A 17,404-nucleotide genomic window follows, 5' to 3' on the forward strand; every position below is an offset into this window, starting at 1 on the left:
CTGTTCTAATTCATTGGTCTATATGCCTGTTCTTGTACCAGTACCAGGCTGTTTTGGTTATAATGGCTTTGTATCTGGTATTGTGATCCCTCCAACTTCTTCTTTCTCAAGATTGCTATAATTATTTGGAGTCTTTTATGGTTCTATATAAATTTTTGGAGTATTCTAGTTCTGTGAAGTATGTTGTTGGTATTTTAATAGGGATGGCGTTGAATCTATAGATTGCTTTGTGTAGTATAAACATTTTAATTATATAATTCCTCCAATCCATGAACCTGGTATACATTTCTGTTTGTTTGTATTTTCCTGTATTTCTTTTTTCAATGTCATAGTTTTCCATGTACAGGTCTTTTACCTCCTCGGCTAAGTTTATTCCTAGGTATCTTTCTGTTGCAATGGTAAATGGGATTGCTTTTTTAGTTTCTCCTTCTGAGAGTTCATTATTGGTGTATAAAAATGCCATCGATTTCTGAATATTAATTTTATATCCTGCTATCTTGCCAAATTCATGTATTAAATCTAATAATATCCTGGTGGAGTCTTTAGAGTTTTCTAGGTACAATATCATTCCATCTGTGAATAATGACAGTTTTACTTTCTCCTTTACAATTTGGATGCTTTTTATCTCTTTCTCTTATCTGATTGCTGTGGCTAGGTCTTCCAGTACTTTGTTGAATAAGAGTGGTGAAAGCAGACATTCTTGTCTTGGTTCCTGTTCTTAAGGGGAACACTTTTAGTTTTTGCCATTGAGTATTATGTTGGCTGTAAGTGTGTCATATATGACATTTATTAGGTTGAGGTATGATACCTCTATTCCCACTTTACTGAGAGTTTTTGTTAAAAAAAAAAAAGGGGGGGCGGGTGGTGGTCGAAACCAGTTTGGCTCAGCGGTAGAGTGTCGGTCTGCGGACTGAAAGGTCCCAGGTTCGATTCCGGTCAAGGGCATGTACATTGGTTGTGGGGGTGTGCAAGAGGCCGCTGATCGATGTTTCTCTCTCATTGATGTTTCTAACTCTCTATCCCTCTCTCTTCCTCTCTGTAAAAAATCAATAAAATATATTTTTTAAAAAAGGGTGCTGGATTTTATCAAATGCTTTTTCTGCATGTATTGATATGATCTTGTGATTTTTGTCTTTCAATTTCATTTATTGATTTGGAATATTATACCAGCCTTGCATCCCTGGAATAAATCCCATTTGGTCATGGTGTATGATCTTTTTAATATATTGCAGGATCCAATTTGCTAATATTTTGTTGAGGATTTTAGCATCTATGTTCATCAGGGATATTGGTCTATAATTCCTTTTCTTTGAGGTATTTTTATCTGTTTTTGGAATTGGGCTAATGCTGGTCTCGCAAAACAAAGAAAGTTGGGAAATATTCCTTCCTCTTGGATTTTTTGGTATAGTTTGAGGTGTATAGGTGTTCGTTCTTCTTTGGTACAATTCCCATGTGAAGCCTTTTGGACCCGGGCTTTTTGCTGGGTGTTTTTTAGTTACTGCTTCTATTCACCAGCTGTTATTGGCCTATTCAGGTTTTCTGATTCTTCTTGATTCAGTTTTGTGAGATTGTATTTTTCTAGGAATTCATTTCATCCACATGTCTAGCTTGTTGGGCATATAGTTGTCATAGTATTTTCTTACAATCCTTTGTATCTGTAGTATCGGTGGTTCCTTCTTTACGTTCTTTTCTGATTTTATTTATTTGGGTCTACTCTCTTTGTTTCTTGATGAGTCTGGCTAATGGTTCATCCATTTTTTTTAAATCCTTTCAAAGACTAGGTCTTGGTTTCATTGATTTTTTTTGTATTGTTCTTTTAGTCTCTTTTTCATTTATTTCTGCTCTGGTCCTTATTATTTCCTCCCTTCTTTTCTTGTTGTTCTTTTTCTATTTCTTTAAGTTGCAGGCTTAAGTGATTTATTATTAATTTTTATTGATTTTTGACTTAGGCCTGTAGCGCTATAAACTTCCCTCTCAGGACTGCTTTTGTTGTGTCCCAGAGATTTTGGATGGTTGTGTGTTCATTTTCATTTGTTTCCACGAAGTTTTTTGTTTCTTGATCTCGTTGGTAACCCATTCATTGTTTAATAACATGCTATTTAGCCTCCATGTGTTTGAATGCTTTTTGGTGTTTTTACTGTTGTTGCTTTCTCATTTTATTCCACTGTGATCTGAGAAGATGCTTGATATGATTTCAATCTTCTTGAACTTGTAGAGACTTGTTTTGTGTACTAACATGTGAACTGTCTTTGTGAATGTTACATGTGCACTTGAGAAGAATGTATATTCAGCAGTTTTGGGTGAAATGTTCTGTAAATGTCAATTAAATCCATGTGATCCAGTGTATATTTTAGAGCAGTGGTTGCCAACTGGTGGTGACTGCTGCTTTAGTCACTGTTTCCTTGTTAATTTTTTGCCTGAAAGATCTATCCAGTGAAGTCAGCAGGGTGCTAAATTTCCCTACTATGACTATTTTTGTCGATTTATCCCTTAAAGTTTCCTAGAAGTTTTATATATATTTAGGTGCATATGTTTACCAGAGTAATATTCCTTTATTATTATATAGTGACCATTGTTGTCTCTTATGAAGGCTTATATTTTAAAGTTAGTCAGATATGAGTTTTGCTACCCTAGCTTTTAGCTTTTTTTTTTTTTTTTTTTTCATTTGCATGGAGAATTTTTTCTATCCCTCCACTCTCATACTGTGTGTCTTTTGTTCTGAGGTGGACAGCTTGCTGAGTATAGTAATCTTGGTTTCAGATTCTTGCTATTCATTACCTTGAGTACTTTATGTCATTCTCTTCTTTCCTGTAGAGTTTCTGATGAGAAATTTTGTGTTAGCCTTATGGGAAATCCTTTGTAAGTAACAGTTTTGCTTTTCTCTTGCTGCCTTTAATGTTCTCTCTTTGTCTTTAATTTTTGGCATTTTAATTATGATGTGTTGGACGTGGGCCTTTTTGGATTCTTCTTCCTTGGGATGTTCTGTGCCTCCTGAATTTTTTCCTTCACCAGATTAGGTAAGTTTTGTGCCATTATTTATTCAAACAGGTTCTCTGTCCCTTTCTGCTTCTTCTGGCACCTCTATTATGTGAATACTAGAGGCCCGATGCACAAAATTTGTGCAAGAGTAAGTTTCCTTCCTCAGCTGCCAGTACCGGCTTTCCTCTAGCACCCAGGACCCAGGCTTCCCTCCAGCTGCCAGCACTCAGGGCTCAGGCTTCCCTTGCAGTCCCAGCTTTGTCCAGAAGGTTGTCCAGAAGGACGTCTGGTCTAATTAGCATATTACACTTGTATTATTATAGACAAGAAGCCCGGTGCACGAAATTTGGGACCCCTTGGAGGATGTCCGATTGCCAGTTTAGGTCTGATCTCAGGGATTGGGTCTAAATCGGCAGTTGGACATCCCTCTTGCAATCTGGGACCACTGGCTCCTAACTGCTACCTACCTGCCTGCCTGATTGCCCCTAACTGCCCCCCTACCCCCCCATCACCGCCAGCTTGATCACCGTAACTGCCTCTGCCTGCTTGCCTCACACAGCCTGTTGTTGGATCATCTGTCTGGTTGTTTCAGTCATGATGGCCCCTTGCTTTTTATATATTAGGATTATTATTATTTCACACTGTCCCTCAGCTCCCTTAAGCTGGCTTCCATTTCTCAATTGTTTTTTCTCTTTGGTTCTCTGAGTGATTATTTCAACCCCGTGTCCTAATTCACTGATTCAATCCTCAACTTCCCCTAATCTGTTGTGTATTCTTTCCAAAGTGTTCTTTACTTGTGCTGTGTCATTCTTAATTTCTGTTTTCATAGTGACAGTATTTTTCCTCATGCAGTTGAGCATCTTTTCCATCATTATTCTAAACTCTATATCTGATAAGTTTCTTTCTCCATTTTATTTATCTCTTCTTCTGGAGAATTCTCTTGTTCTTTCAATATGGGGGTGTTTCTTCGTAACCTCATTTTGGCTGCCTGTTTGTGACAATGTATTAGGTAGAGCTGCTTCTCCTCTCAATCTCTAGTGCAGGACAGTGTCAAATGCTATTTCTGACTAATTAGATCAGTCAAAAACTCAAAGCCTCTGGAGACCACCTTCAACTAATAGGATTTTCTTTTTTTGAATTGCTCTCAGGCAATAATTCATGGGTGCGGCAAGAGTTGTTTTCTATAGGGTTGGGCAATTGCTTCTGCCTGGAGGTTAATTGTTATTCTTGGTCTCTTAATGGGCCTCCTTAACTCCCCACTAAGGGCAAGGTGTTTTCCAATAGGGTGTGTCAACTGTTATCCCCTCAGGCAAGGCTGCCTTTACAGCCAATGTCTGCATGAGGATGGCCTTTGTAGCATAAGAGAATGACTCAGTGTTGGAAACCTGGGTGTCTGCCTTCTGAGCTCTAACCCCAAAGTCTCTGATCCTGGCTTCTGCTCACACAGCTCCAGTCCACTCTGCTGGAGAACAAGGTGAGTGGCTCCACAGGGATTTTGTGCCTTGGCCCTTTGAGTGGGTATCTGAATTTCCAGCTGTCTCTCCCTGGCAGATAGCAACCCTGCTGCTTTTCACAGCTAGATGCTATGTGGCTACCCTTCTCAGTTCTGGTTTTTTACTGGAGGGCTCAGATTAGGGATCAGATCCCAGAGTTCTCAGGGGCACCACCCCCAGCTATGATCTGTTCCACCTACCAGTCTCTATGCAGCCTCCACTTTCAGTCTTTGGTTATCAGGGCTAACCTCCAATGAGTCTTCCTTTAATTATTCAGGAAGTTTTTCTGTATTTTATTTGTAATTCCAGTTTGGTCCTGGAATCGTGTCTCTGCAGCATCGAATTACTCTGTCACTGTTTTTAACCTCATCCTCCTTTACAGCTTAGATTTACCAATTAGAGATCTATTATAAAGCTGAGGGCATATCCAGTTGTCTGGCATACAGGTTAAAACTCATGAATGTTCATTTCTGATCTCTACAGAAAGGAAATTTCTGCAGTGATCAGAGCAGATAAGAGCAGAACTACTGTTTTCTTTAAACCCATGAGCACAGAATATCTTTACATTTATCTTTACATTCAGTGTGTTATTGTCTTGATTGTACAAGTGTTGCATTTCCTTGGTTAAATTTATTCTTAGGTGTTTTATTATTTTTTATTTAATAGTAAATGGGATTGTTTTCTTAATTTCTTTTTCTGATAGTTGATATTAGTGTATAGAAACAACTGATTTTTATATATTAATTTGTATCCTGCAACTTTACTGAAATTGTTTATTCTAACAGTTATTTGTTGAAGTCTTTGGGGTTTTATATATAATGTCATGTCATCTGCAAATGAAAACAGTTTTACTTCTTCCTTTTCAGTTTGGATGCTCTTTATTTCTTTTTCTTGTCTGATTGCTGTGGCTAGGACTTCCAATACTATAATGAATAAAAGTAGTTTTATATATTTCATACCTCATACTTATCTTGTTCTTGATCTTATAGGAAAAGCTTTCAGCTTTTTACTGTTGCTTATGATGCTAGATGTGGTTTTTGTCATATATGGCCTTTAATATGTAGAAGTACAAACCTTCCATAGCCACTTCGTTGATAATTTGTCATCTATTGTGTTGATCATATGATTTTTATTATTTATTTTGTTAACACGTTAAATGTCACATTGATTGGTTTTTGGTTGTCAAACTATCATTGCGTCTTGGAATAAATCTTACTTAGTCATGGTATATAATCTTTTTTACATATTGTTGAATTTGGTTTGCTAATATTTTGTTGAGGTTTTTGCATCTGTGTTCACCTGGAATATTTGCTTAAAAATTTCTTTTCTTGTTGTAGCCTTGTTTGATTTTAGTGTCAAGGTAATGCTGACCTTATGAAATGTGTTTGAAATTGCTTTCTCCTCTTCTAGCTTTGGTAAAGTTTGATAGGAATTGGTATTAATTCTTCTTTAAATGTTTTGTAGAACTCACCACTAAAACCATGTGCTCCTGGACTCTCTGTTGGGTTATTGTAACTTTTTAATTTTAGGATTTTCATTCGATTTCTTTTATATAATTTCTTTCTATTAATAGGCTCTATTTGATGAATCATCATCATCATAGTTTTTTAAAAATCCTTTTAGCTTGATTTCCTTTAATTCCTTGAATATTTATAAGTGTTTTGAATCTTTATCTGTTAATTACACTATATGAATGCTTTCGAAATGGATTTTATTGATTAGCTTTTTTGTGGGTCTCCCCCCCCCCCCCCCCCCCCCCCCCGTGTATAGGTCACATTTTGGTTTCCTCATACCTTTTTTTGTTAGAAAAGTTGGCATTTAAAATATATATTGTTGGTCTTCGATGTGGACTGGGAGCCCAGAACGGTTATATCTCCCATCAAAGCTCTTTTAAAAATGTCTTTGTTTCTTAAAAATTTAAGTATATTTTCCAACAAACAAACAAATACCCTATATAATAAAGATATAATATGCAAATGGTCGTTAACACTATGAAGCTAATGACCCACCTGTAATGACTGGATCACAGATCAGCAGGAGGGTGGTGCAGATTCCTTTTCTGCATCTTTTGTGAAACTCTTAGTTTTCCCTCTGGATTTCCACCAGTGAGATACAATGATTAATTTGTGTATGTTAAACCAATATCAGTATCCTGGGATTAATGCCACTTAATCATTAGGTAGTATTTTCTATATATCGTTAGATTTGATTTACTGATATTTTCATAAGGAATTCTGCATCTGTGTTACTGAGGGATATTGCTATCTTCTTGTTTTCTTATAATGTCCTTTCCAGGTTTGGGAGTAAGAATTAGAGTGGTCTTGTGAACTGAATGGGCAAAGCATTCACTTTTTGCTCTAGTTTTTGAAAGAGTTGGTATATGATTATTATTTTTTTCTATGTTTACAGAACTCATCAGTGAAGCCACCTAAACCATAGCTCACTCTCACTCTCCGTGGAAAGCTCTTTAATTACAGATTCAATTTCTTTGTGAGCTATTTTTTAAAAATATATTTTTGTTGATTTCAGAGAGGAAGGGAGAGGGATAGAAAGATAGAAACATCAATGATGAGAGAGAATCATTGATCACCTGCCTCCTGCACGTCCCACACTGGGAAACTGAGCCTGCCACCGGGCATGTGCCCTGACTGGGAATCGAATTGGGAATTGAACTAGAAATTTTCCATACTTTACTGCCTCTGTATTTATCTTTTGGTTCATCAGGCTATAATGTTCTTTATTTTCCATAAAAGAGTGAGATTATGTGGTATTTTTCTTTCATTGCCTGGCTTATTTCACTTAACATAATGCTCTCCAGGTCCACCCATGCTGCTGCAAATAGTAAGAATTCCTTTTTTTTTTACCGCAGCATAATATTCCATTGTGTAGATATACCATAGTTTTCTAATCCACTCATCTGCTGATGGGCATTTGGGCTGTTTCCAAATCTTAGCTATAGTGAATTGTGCTGCTATGAACATAGGGGTGCATATATCCTTTCTGATTGGTGTTTCTAGTTTCTTAGAATATATTCCTAGAAGTGGGATTACTGTGTCAAATGGGAGTTCCATTTTTAGTTTTTTGAGGAAACTCCACACTGTTCTCCACAGGGGCTGCACCAGTCTGCATTCCCATCAGCAGTGCATGAGGGTTCCTTTTTCTTTGCATCCTCACCAGCACTTGTCATTTGTTGATTTGTTGATGATTGCCATTCTTTTTTTTTTTTTTTTTTAAATATATTTTATTGTTTGTTTTGTTTTTTTTTTACAGAGAGGAAAGAGGGATAGAGAGTTAGAAACATCGATGAGAGAGAATCATTGATTGGCTGCCTCTTGCACACCCCCTACTGGGGATGTGCCCGCAACCAAGGTACATGCCCTTGACCGGAATCGAACCTGGGACCTTTCAGTCCGCAGACCGACGTGCTATCCACTGAGCCAAACCGGTTTCGGCGATGATTTGTGACATTCTGACAAGTGTGAGATGACACCGCATTGTCATTCGGATTTGCATCTCTCGGATAATTAGTGACTTTGAGCATGTTTTCATATGTCTCTTGGCCTTCTTTCTGACTTCTTTAGAAAAGATTCTATTTAGGTCCATTGCCCATTTTTTTAATTGGATCATTTATCTTCCTTTTATTTTTATTTATTTATTTTTAAAATAAATTTTTATTCATATTGTTACAAATGTTCCTCTTTCCCCCCCCCCACCTCCATTGCTCTCCTCCACCAGGTTCCCACCCCACCCTCTGCCCTTTCCCCACCCCCCATTGTCCTCATCCATAGGTGCACAGTTTATGTTCAGTCTCTTCCCACATCCCCCTTTCCCCTTTCCCCCAAGAATCGTCAGTTCACTCCCCTTCCATACCTCTGATTCTATATTATTCAACAGTTAATATTGTTCATCAGATTTTTTTTTTTTCCCCTTGGTTTTTAGATTCACTTGTTGATAGTTACGTATTTGTTGTTCATAATTTTTATCTTTATTTACTTTCTCTTCTGAAAGAACCCCCTTCACCAATTCATATAATTCTGGTTTGGTGGTGATGAACTCCTTTAGCTTTTTTTTATTAGTGAAGCTCTTTATCTGGCCTTCGATTCTGAGTGATAGCTTTGCTGGATAGATTATCTTTGGCTGTAGGTTCTTACTATTCATCACCTTGAATATTTCTTGCCATTCCCGTCTGGCCTGCATGGTTTCTGTTGAGAAGTCAGCTGACAGTCGTATAGGTGCTCCCTTATAGGTAACTACCTTCTTTGCTCTTGCTGCTTTTAATATTCTCTCTTTGTCTTTTGCTCTTGGAATTTTAATTATGATGTGTCTTGGTGTGGTCCTCTTTGGATTCCTTTTGTTTGGGGTTCTGTGCGCTTCCTGGACTTGTAAGTCTAATTCTTTCACCAGGTGGGGGAAGTTTTCTGTCACTATTTCTTTCAGTATGTTTTCGATATCTTGCTCTCTCTCATCTTCTGGGACCTCCATAATTCTGATGTTGGTTCGCTTGAAGTTGTCCCAGAGGTTTCTTACATTATCTTCAATTTTCTGGATTCTCTTGCCTTCTAACTTCTGTGGAGGAGTGTCTTCTGGTTCTTTATGTTCCAAATCTTTGACTTTATTCTTGCGATCTTCCATTCTGTTTTTAGGACTCTGTATAATATTTTTTATTTCAGACAATGTATTCTTTATTTCTTGTTGATCCCTTATCATTTCTTCTTGACTCCTTATTAATTCTAGTTGATCTCTTTTCATATCCTCATAGGTCTTATCCATCTTTTCTAGGAAATTCTTGAAAAACCTTATAAGCGTAGATTTGAACTCTATATCCAGTCGCTTTTTGTCCTCCATTTCTTTCGTTTGTGATCTATTTCCTTGTCTCGACATTTTCTCAGCTTCCCTGATGGGGCGGGGTTTCAGGGTGGAGCCTACAGCCTTGGCTTCCTTCAGCCCCGCCTTATGCGGCTCCTGAGTCTCAGTAATCCCCAGGGTCCTTCAGTACTCGTTGCAAGCACCTCTGAGAGTGAGGTGCCCTCGATTTTCGCCTGCTACCAAACTGTCTAGGCTCTCCCCCAATTAGCCCAGAACTGGAGTTCAGTTCAGTTGGAAGTGGAGTTGGAGGTGGCGTTCAGAGCAGCTTTTGTCTCCTTCCCACCAGGGCAATCCTGCAGCACAGCCAACTGTCCCTTCTCTGTGTGCAATGTGTGAGCCTCTGGGACCTCCTTTCGCCGCTCCCCCAGGGTTCCGCCTTACAGCCCAGCTCCCTCTGTTTGAGCTTGGGTCCCCGGGGTCTGACCTAGAACTGGGGTTCAGAGCAGTCAGAACTGGGGCCCAGCACAGTCTGGAGCCTTTGTCTCTTTCCTGGCAGGGCAATCTAGCAGCAGAATCTACAGTCCGTCCTCTGCGTGCAATGTGCGAGCCTCCGGGGGCTCTGCCTTTCGCCGCTCCCTTGGGATTCTGCCTCACAGCCCCGGCTCCCTCTGTTTGAACCTGGGTCCCCAGGGTTTGGCCTAGAACTGGGGTTCAGCGCTCTCGGGTCTGGGGTTCAGCACAGTCAGAGCTTTTATCTCCTTCCTGCTAGGGAACGCCAGCCAGGCACTCAGCTGCCCCTCCTCTCCGGCTTTTAGCCTAGGTCAGTGGTTGGCAAACTCATTAGTCAACAGAGCGGCAAACCGCTGTCATGAGCTGCATATGGCTCGAGAGCCGCAGTTTGCCGACCACTGGCCTAGGTTTCTTAAGATGTGGGGATAACCATTTCTGTTCTGTTTCATTGAGTATTTGTGGAAAATAAAACTATAAAATGATACAAGTGCTTTATAAAGGCTAAAGCAGTTTTAAAAAGTATTAAAAATTGCTTGGCCTAGTTTTTTGTATTTTGTTTCGTTTTCTAGGTTGCTGAAAGAACTGGAATCTCCTTCTTGGTGGCCCTTTAACTTCAAGCTTTGGAAGATGCCATCAGACACAAACTCCAGGGCAGGTTCCTCCATGGCTAGTACCAAAGCTCTTGGAAAAGAAGGAATAGTGATCAGAATTCCTGCTATTATTTCCCAGGGAACAGAATCGCACGTTAAACCAGGAAGGCTCACCATCCTTGTTTCTGGGTTGGAAATCCATGGCCCAAATTCTTTGCTGTTGCACAGATTTGAAAGAGAGGATGTAGATGACATTAAGGTTCACACACATTATGAAGTCAGCATCCGCCAGCGGTTCATTGGGAAGCCAGACATAGCTTTTCGTTTGATATCTGCCAAGATGCCACAAGTTATCCCCATTTTGGAGATGCAGTTCAGCAAGAAGATCGAGTTTTTAGAAGATGCCTTGATGCTCAGAAGCACGGGAACCTCCTCCCCAGCAGAAAAGGGCTACTCAGTTTGGCAGGCAGGTAAGTGACCATCAGCCCAGCCTGTGCACAGATTGGGGAAATCTCAGTCTGCCTGTGGTGTGTACTTAACATGGTGCATTGTAAATAAAAATAATTTTAGACCATTTTCCTTAGTACTTGCCACCTGTGAATCTCAAATCACTTCGGTTTATCATACACTCGAAAGCTTAGAGGTTTCCAAGTAGATCAGAAAGGGTTTTGATGACCCTTTCAGAACAAAGAGAAGGTCTGAGTTAAGTGTTTTCACTCTTCCCTCTATTTGATTTGAGAATTCGCATTTCAGGGCCTTATTTAGCAGCAGCCCCCACCTGGTTTGCTGAGTCTCCATTCCTCCCACCAGTAATTTACTGAGCCTCACTCCTGCTTTCCTTCACATTTGATCGAGGTCTTCCCAGACCACCTTCCAGGTGTGTTCAGATATCAGAATCTTTGAAAACTATGCAGCATAGTTTGGGTAGTTTATGGGGCATGCGTGAGGTATTCTGAAAAACTTGTTTTCTCTGAGGTGTTCTCTTGCAGGTTTCTGGGGTGTGAAGGGTGTAACTGGCATGGCCAATGGGAAGGAGTGTGGGGGGCAGGACATGCAGATGTATTACATGTCCACACATCTCCAAGTTCTTGGGTCCCAGTGTCCTCCCTAGCATGGGATAAGTTGACCTCTCAGTTTTGCCATTCTACAGTATTCTATGGCATCTTGATGGTATTTTAATTTATTTCATTGATTGTGAGATAGAGCATCTGATGCTTATTTGCTCTTTAATCCCACAGGTTTGTTCTGTGGATTGCCTGTTCTGTGTGTTTTTTTGTTGTTGCTGTTGCTGTTTTGTCTGATTTGCAAGAGTTCTTTATATATTCTAGATTTTCATTCCTTATTGATTTGAGAGGCTGCCAGTGCTTTCCCAGGCTGCCAGCCTCCATTACAGAAATTTTTAATTTTGCTGTGGTCAAATCCACCATTTTCCCCCACTTAAGTTTGTTTTGAGCCCCATTTAAGAAATCCTAAAGTCATAAAATATTCTGATATTTTCTAATACTAGAATTATAGATAATATTACTTCTGTATTTAATGTCATTTTTTTTAAAAGTATCTTTGATTCCTTCATGACTGTTAAAGTAAGAGTGATATTTGTTACTGTTCTGGTTCCTTTTTTTCTTTCTCTTAAGTGATTGATTTTAATTCTAATATGTAACCTATTTTCCTAATACATGAATATGTTTATGTTATTCTAGATGGCTTCGAGTTTCAAAAATATATATACTTGGTATTAGATCTGGTCTCATAAGAGCCAAAATGTTAGAAATGGTAATGTAAAAACTTAATTTAAAAACTTACTTTCTTGGCATTTCTGGTTTTTCTTTGGCTCCTCACTCACGCAGGACTCAGAAGCTGGCCCATAAAAAAGCCAAGAATGGTGGGCTGTGGCAGCCAACGCGAGACCCTGACCAGAGGCCCGTCAGGCAAGGCCACGTACAAGCCCAGCTGGGCAGTTGCTCTGATGTCCCAAGTTTTGACTGAGTCACCCACTGCATTTTCCCCTGGGGGAAGCCTCAGCAGAGGAGGAGGAGGCTCTGTAGGGACAAGACACAGAACCATCAGCCCCCAGTTCCGCCAGCGCTGAGAACCCTGCAGTGCCAGGCATGGTATTCGGCACCTATAGTCTTGGAAAAAAGGCTAAATAAAACCCACAACCCTCCTTGTCACAGGGAGCTCCACCATGTTTGGTGGGTTGTTGTGCATGGGGTTTCTGATGGAAAATAGGGCACAGAATGTAATGAATGAGATAGCAGATGCGAGCGCGCTGTGTGTAGCACAGAGGTCACACTGCACAAAATTCTGGGCCTGCTGTCAGGGACCCCACGAAAGGTAGGATGGGAAGCTCTGACGCTAGAGCCCAGGTGGCAGACAGGGCTGGAGAGGAGCAGGAAGCAAGTCCAGGGCCTCTGCTGTCACAGGCAGACTGTAGGAAGATAGGTGAGTGCAAGTTCCACAGGCCTGTCGTCAGGGAGGGCAGGCTGGACCTCTTGGGCACAGGCTGAGTCTGCTGACCACAGGCCGAGCATCATCTTCCTCCTCCAGGAGCCATAGGTCTGCTTTTAAAGCCTTTCAACTGATTGTATCAGGCTCACCACATCACCTAGGACAGTCTCCCTCACCTAAAGTCCATGATTACAGGCCTTCTCCCTCCACACTACAAACACCTTCCCATAAACACCTAGATCAGGGTTGGATTGAATAGCTGTGGCCTGGCTTCTCACGGTAATGGATCCAATGTGTGTGGAATGAGCTGACAGATGGGTTTTCATCTCAGTGCTAACTTTAGCCTCCGGGTGGGCGGGATCCCTGCAGAGTGTCTTCTTCTGCTCTGAACAAGAAGTTCCATTCTCCCTTTGCGAGACCACCCTACCTCCCAGAGTAGATGCACCTTACAGCTGTGGGTTTGGAGAGGCTCAGGTAATGAGAAGTGATGCGTTTGGAAGGAGCCAGCATGTTGAGTTTAGTAAGCGAGATGGCATCTGACTTGCTAGAAACTTCTGTGTCCTCTGCAAGCCTAGTGATGAGGGCGAATTTCACACTGTCGCCTGTGTTGTGTCTGCCATCACCTCTGTCTTTGCTGTTCCACACTGGAAACTGCAGAGACAGTGGAGGTGGAAACAGTGACTGACATCTCAGAAATGGATTCCTCTCCTTGATGAGGTATTTGGGTAAAATATGTGGCCAGTAGGTGGCAGTCTAGTAACAGGAGACAGGTATTTGCCTTGGGTGAGTAGAACTTTCCAGAGACCTCTGAGGTAATGTGTTGTGTGGAGCGGTGAGGGCCCTGAATGACACAGGTGGGCAGTTTCCACCTTAGGGAAGAGCAGTTGCAAAGTGCTATTTTTCTGCATAGTATCTTTAAATAACCTTTCAAATTTTAGAATAGTATCAGACTTGCAGAAAAATTACAAGGGTAGTTCAGAGTTCCCATGTCTTCCACACTCTTGTCACCCGACATTGGTGTCCTTTATTGTCATATCTAATGAACCTATATAGATACGTTGCTATTCTTAAAAGTCCATATTTTATCCAGATTGTTTTACATTTTACTCTTTCAGGATCCCACATGACGTTTAGGCAGCGCATCTCCTTGCACCCTACTTGACTGTGTCAGTTACTCAGACTCTCCTTGCTTTGGTGGTCTTGATCGTTCTTAGCAGTCGTAGCATGCTCCCAGGTTGTCTCATGGTCCTGGAGTGACAGGTGTGGGAGGAAGCCCACAGATTATTCTCCAGCAGAGCAGGCCATGCCTGGCACCGTTAAGGGTTCTGGAACTGATTTTTGTCCTTGCTGTTTACTGGCTGTCACCTTCGGAGAGAGCCCTTCCCTGCCCACCTAATTGAAGACACCTGGCCACCCGCTCACTCACCCATGGAAATCTCGCCTCACACTTGCCCTCTGGTGCCGCCCCTGCTGCCCAGTCAGGTCCTCCTCGATGTCTCCTCCTTCCTGGGAAGTGAAATCATCTGTAAGTTTCCTTTTAGCTGGAACAATGTGTGCTCAGTTTGGTTAAAAGAGATAATTAATGACTTTAGAGTCAAAAACCATCTTATACTGAACCAAATTAATTTTTCTCAGAAGATATTTCAAAGCATTGAGGTAACTGAGTCAATAGCTCCAGTGTCAACACAGCACTGGGGGTGGCCAAAGCCTTGTGCTGGGCGGGACCCCACTGAGCCCATGCTTGTCCTGAAAAACATCTCTGACTTAGTATGTTCTAGGAAGAAATATCCTCCATTTTGGCTTTCCGGTTGTTTAAATAATAGTCTTTGGCTAAACATTCAAAAAGAGTATGCCTCTGTCAGTAATATAGCTATAGGTGGTAAAATGGACACCAGAGCACAGTCCTGATCACAGAAGCTAGTCAGAGATCCTGGAGTGATGCTGAAAAAATAAACAGCAGGGCAGTTCCAAGCAAGTTCATTAAAAGGTGTGCAAATGGAATAACACTGGGATTGCTGCAGATGGAAGGGCCAAGTGCAGGACCTGTGGGGTGGAGAGACGGTGGGGCTAGCATGCTGGGGATGGGGTAAGGGACAGACTGAGCAGAGGTGCATGCTGAGGCCAGAGAACTGCTGTTCTCACAGGCCTATGAGATGCACTTTGCCATTGTGACATCACAGGTAAGGCTTTACTGTCACGCGTAAGGAGGCCTCTCCTTTAGGCTCATAATAACCAGAGGACACGCCCTCTGTTCTGCCATGATAGCTTCCAACCCAGCTCTGACCGTGCTCTGCTGCTGACTGACACTTTAGAAAAGGACTTTTCATATGTGACGTCCCAGTGAGGGACACTAGACCACATAGGAACAATGGGGACCATTCTGATGAACAAGCCCCCCAGGATGTTGGAGTGGGTGGGGCTTTAGCAAGTGTAGAACACAAATTATGACATTGTTTAGAAGGGCTCCAACTAGCATTTTCCTAAAGAATGGCCTAAAACAGCAGATACTCGAGTGCGTGGTTTGCAGTAATGTTTTGTCTTGTGCGACTTTTCCAGACCTAGCGATGTGGTCCAGGTGTGGTGGCTCTGTACGGGATGCGCTTCTCGCTCGTACAGTTAGAGATGGGCTGGGGGAGGGCTGCGGTCTTGCCTCCAGCGGACTTCCTCCTCTGTTGCCTGAGCCCTTTTCTTTCTGTCTGAGTTACTGAGTGTCCTCCTTTGGCCTGGGCCCTTTTCTTCCCGGAACCCTGAGAAACCTGCTTTCTGTCTCTTCTCAACCTGCTTTTATCCTGAGGGCAGGCACTCTTCTTGTAAGAATTAAAAAAAAAAAAAAAAGAATAGCGGGGGCATTTTTGTGTGCAAGTTGGGGGTGGCTGACCTCTCCCACCAAGGAGAGGCCTGTGCAGTCGGTGTGTCCTGAAGGCCACCAGCTAGGCCTCAGCCCATCAGGCCCAGTGAGAGCCTTACTGAGCCAGACTTGCTTCTCCATTCCTTAGCAGCTGCTCCAAGCCACTCTGATGAACGCAGCTCTGCTCACCCCCAGTAGGGCGCTAGGAAGGAGGTGGGGGTCACCTGTTACCCTGCTTTGCCCCATTCCACTAAAGCAGAGAAGGCCTCTTGCAGCATCTGGTGCTGGTTCTCAGATCTGTGCACTTTCTGCCACCTGCTCTCCTCTCCAGCATCCTAATCAGTAACTACTGTGTACCTGAGGTGGTCTGTGCAGAAGAGTAGGCAGCAGACTCTAAGTGATGCCCTTATCTGGGTTCCCAGAGCCAGGGTACAAGTGGAGGCAGTTCTTTAAATAAAGGACAGGTGGCACACCGCGGGAGAGGCTGTGAGCCACCTGATTAGCAGCCTCTATTCAGGCTGCCCTTCCGCTCCTCAGGGCCATTAGCCAGGCAGGTGCTGTTTGAGCGGAAACACATTCTGAGCAGTGCCTGGCCTTGCGCTCTCAGACTTTCCCTCCCTTGTGGCTCCACACTTACCTTTGTTTGGCCGGTCAGCTGGCCATCCCAGTGCTCTCCAGACCCAGAGCATCCTGAGGGATTCTGAGGATTCAACAACTATCTTAAAGTTTAAATCTATAGTCTTCTCTCATAAAGAAAACAATTACTCCTGGGTAGTGATCTTTCTTAGAGCCAGTTATAGAACCACACCCCAGGCATTTACAGTGTTTCACTGAGATTGGGGTGGGTTAAGGAAACCACCCTGGCCTGGAGTGGAAGGCAAGACTTGGGCAGGCCCCACAGCCGCTCAGCTTAGCAGAGGCTCAGGGAGGGGACCAGCAGGCACAGAGCCTGCAGATGGAGAGATGCCATTGGCCCAGAGAGCAGGAACCATCTTTGTAAAGTCGTGAGTACTTCTGCATTGTGTGCATTGTGTGCATTGTGGAAGATGTCACTACTGTTTGGCTTGCATTTCAGCGTCCAGGCCCGTGGACTGCGACAGGCACCGAGAGGCCTCCTCGGGGAGCCAGGAGGGCAGGCTGCTTCAGCTACAGATGAGCGAGCCACTCATTTCTGAGGAGGACACCCAGGAACTCAGACAGGTAACGTGCATTTAAGGGCTCCATCCTCCCTTGCAGGTGACTCTCTTCTCTTTTCTGCCTGAAAGGGATTCTCCCTGGCTTGTACTTGCCTCTCACCCATAGGAGTTACTGAGACACCCAATTGAGACATCCATTTGAGAAAGAAAGTGCCCATCCCGAGTCCTTGTGTTCTGAGCATGAAGACAGCACAGCCTTCCTGTTCTTCCACCCATGCACATATGTATACACATGTGTGTATGAGAGCTCATAGACACACACATGGGCTATATGTACATGTGCTAAGTTGGTACACATGTGTACATGTGTGTGCTCTGTGGATGTACGTGTGTGTGCTGTGTGTGAATTTATGTTGTGTACGTGTGCACATGTGTACTGTATGTGAGCTGTGAGTTGTTTTTTGTCTGTACACATGTGTGCTGTGTGTGTGTGTGCTGTGTGTGTGTGTGCGCGCGTCCAGTTGAGGACATTTGTTCTGTCATCTCAAGTACTCAACTAGATTCTGAAGAGACTGGCTACTATGTATCCAGAAA

General features: G+C 42.4%; 1 protein-coding gene across 3 annotated transcripts in view; it reads left to right on the forward strand.

Annotated features, from left to right (window-relative positions):
- SNAP47 (synaptosome associated protein 47) overlaps positions 1-17,404 on the forward strand; it is a 46,330-nt gene that overhangs the window by 12,656 nt on the left and 16,270 nt on the right. For 2 of the 3 annotated variants that reach the window (XM_084885190.1, XM_084885188.1), the window contains exons 3-4: positions 10,358-10,848; positions 16,750-16,874. In XM_084885190.1, coding sequence (XP_084741316.1) covers positions 10,358-10,848; positions 16,750-16,874 — 616 coding nt within the window. The remainder of the gene's footprint in view (positions 1-10,357; positions 10,849-16,749; positions 16,875-17,404) is intronic. The other variant, XM_084885189.1, reaches the window with a different exon arrangement.

Source organism: Pipistrellus hanaki (genome assembly GCF_964339955.1).
Source record: "Pipistrellus hanaki genome assembly, chromosome: 5".
In the NCBI taxonomy this organism is placed as follows: Eukaryota; Metazoa; Chordata; class Mammalia; order Chiroptera; family Vespertilionidae; genus Pipistrellus; species Pipistrellus hanaki.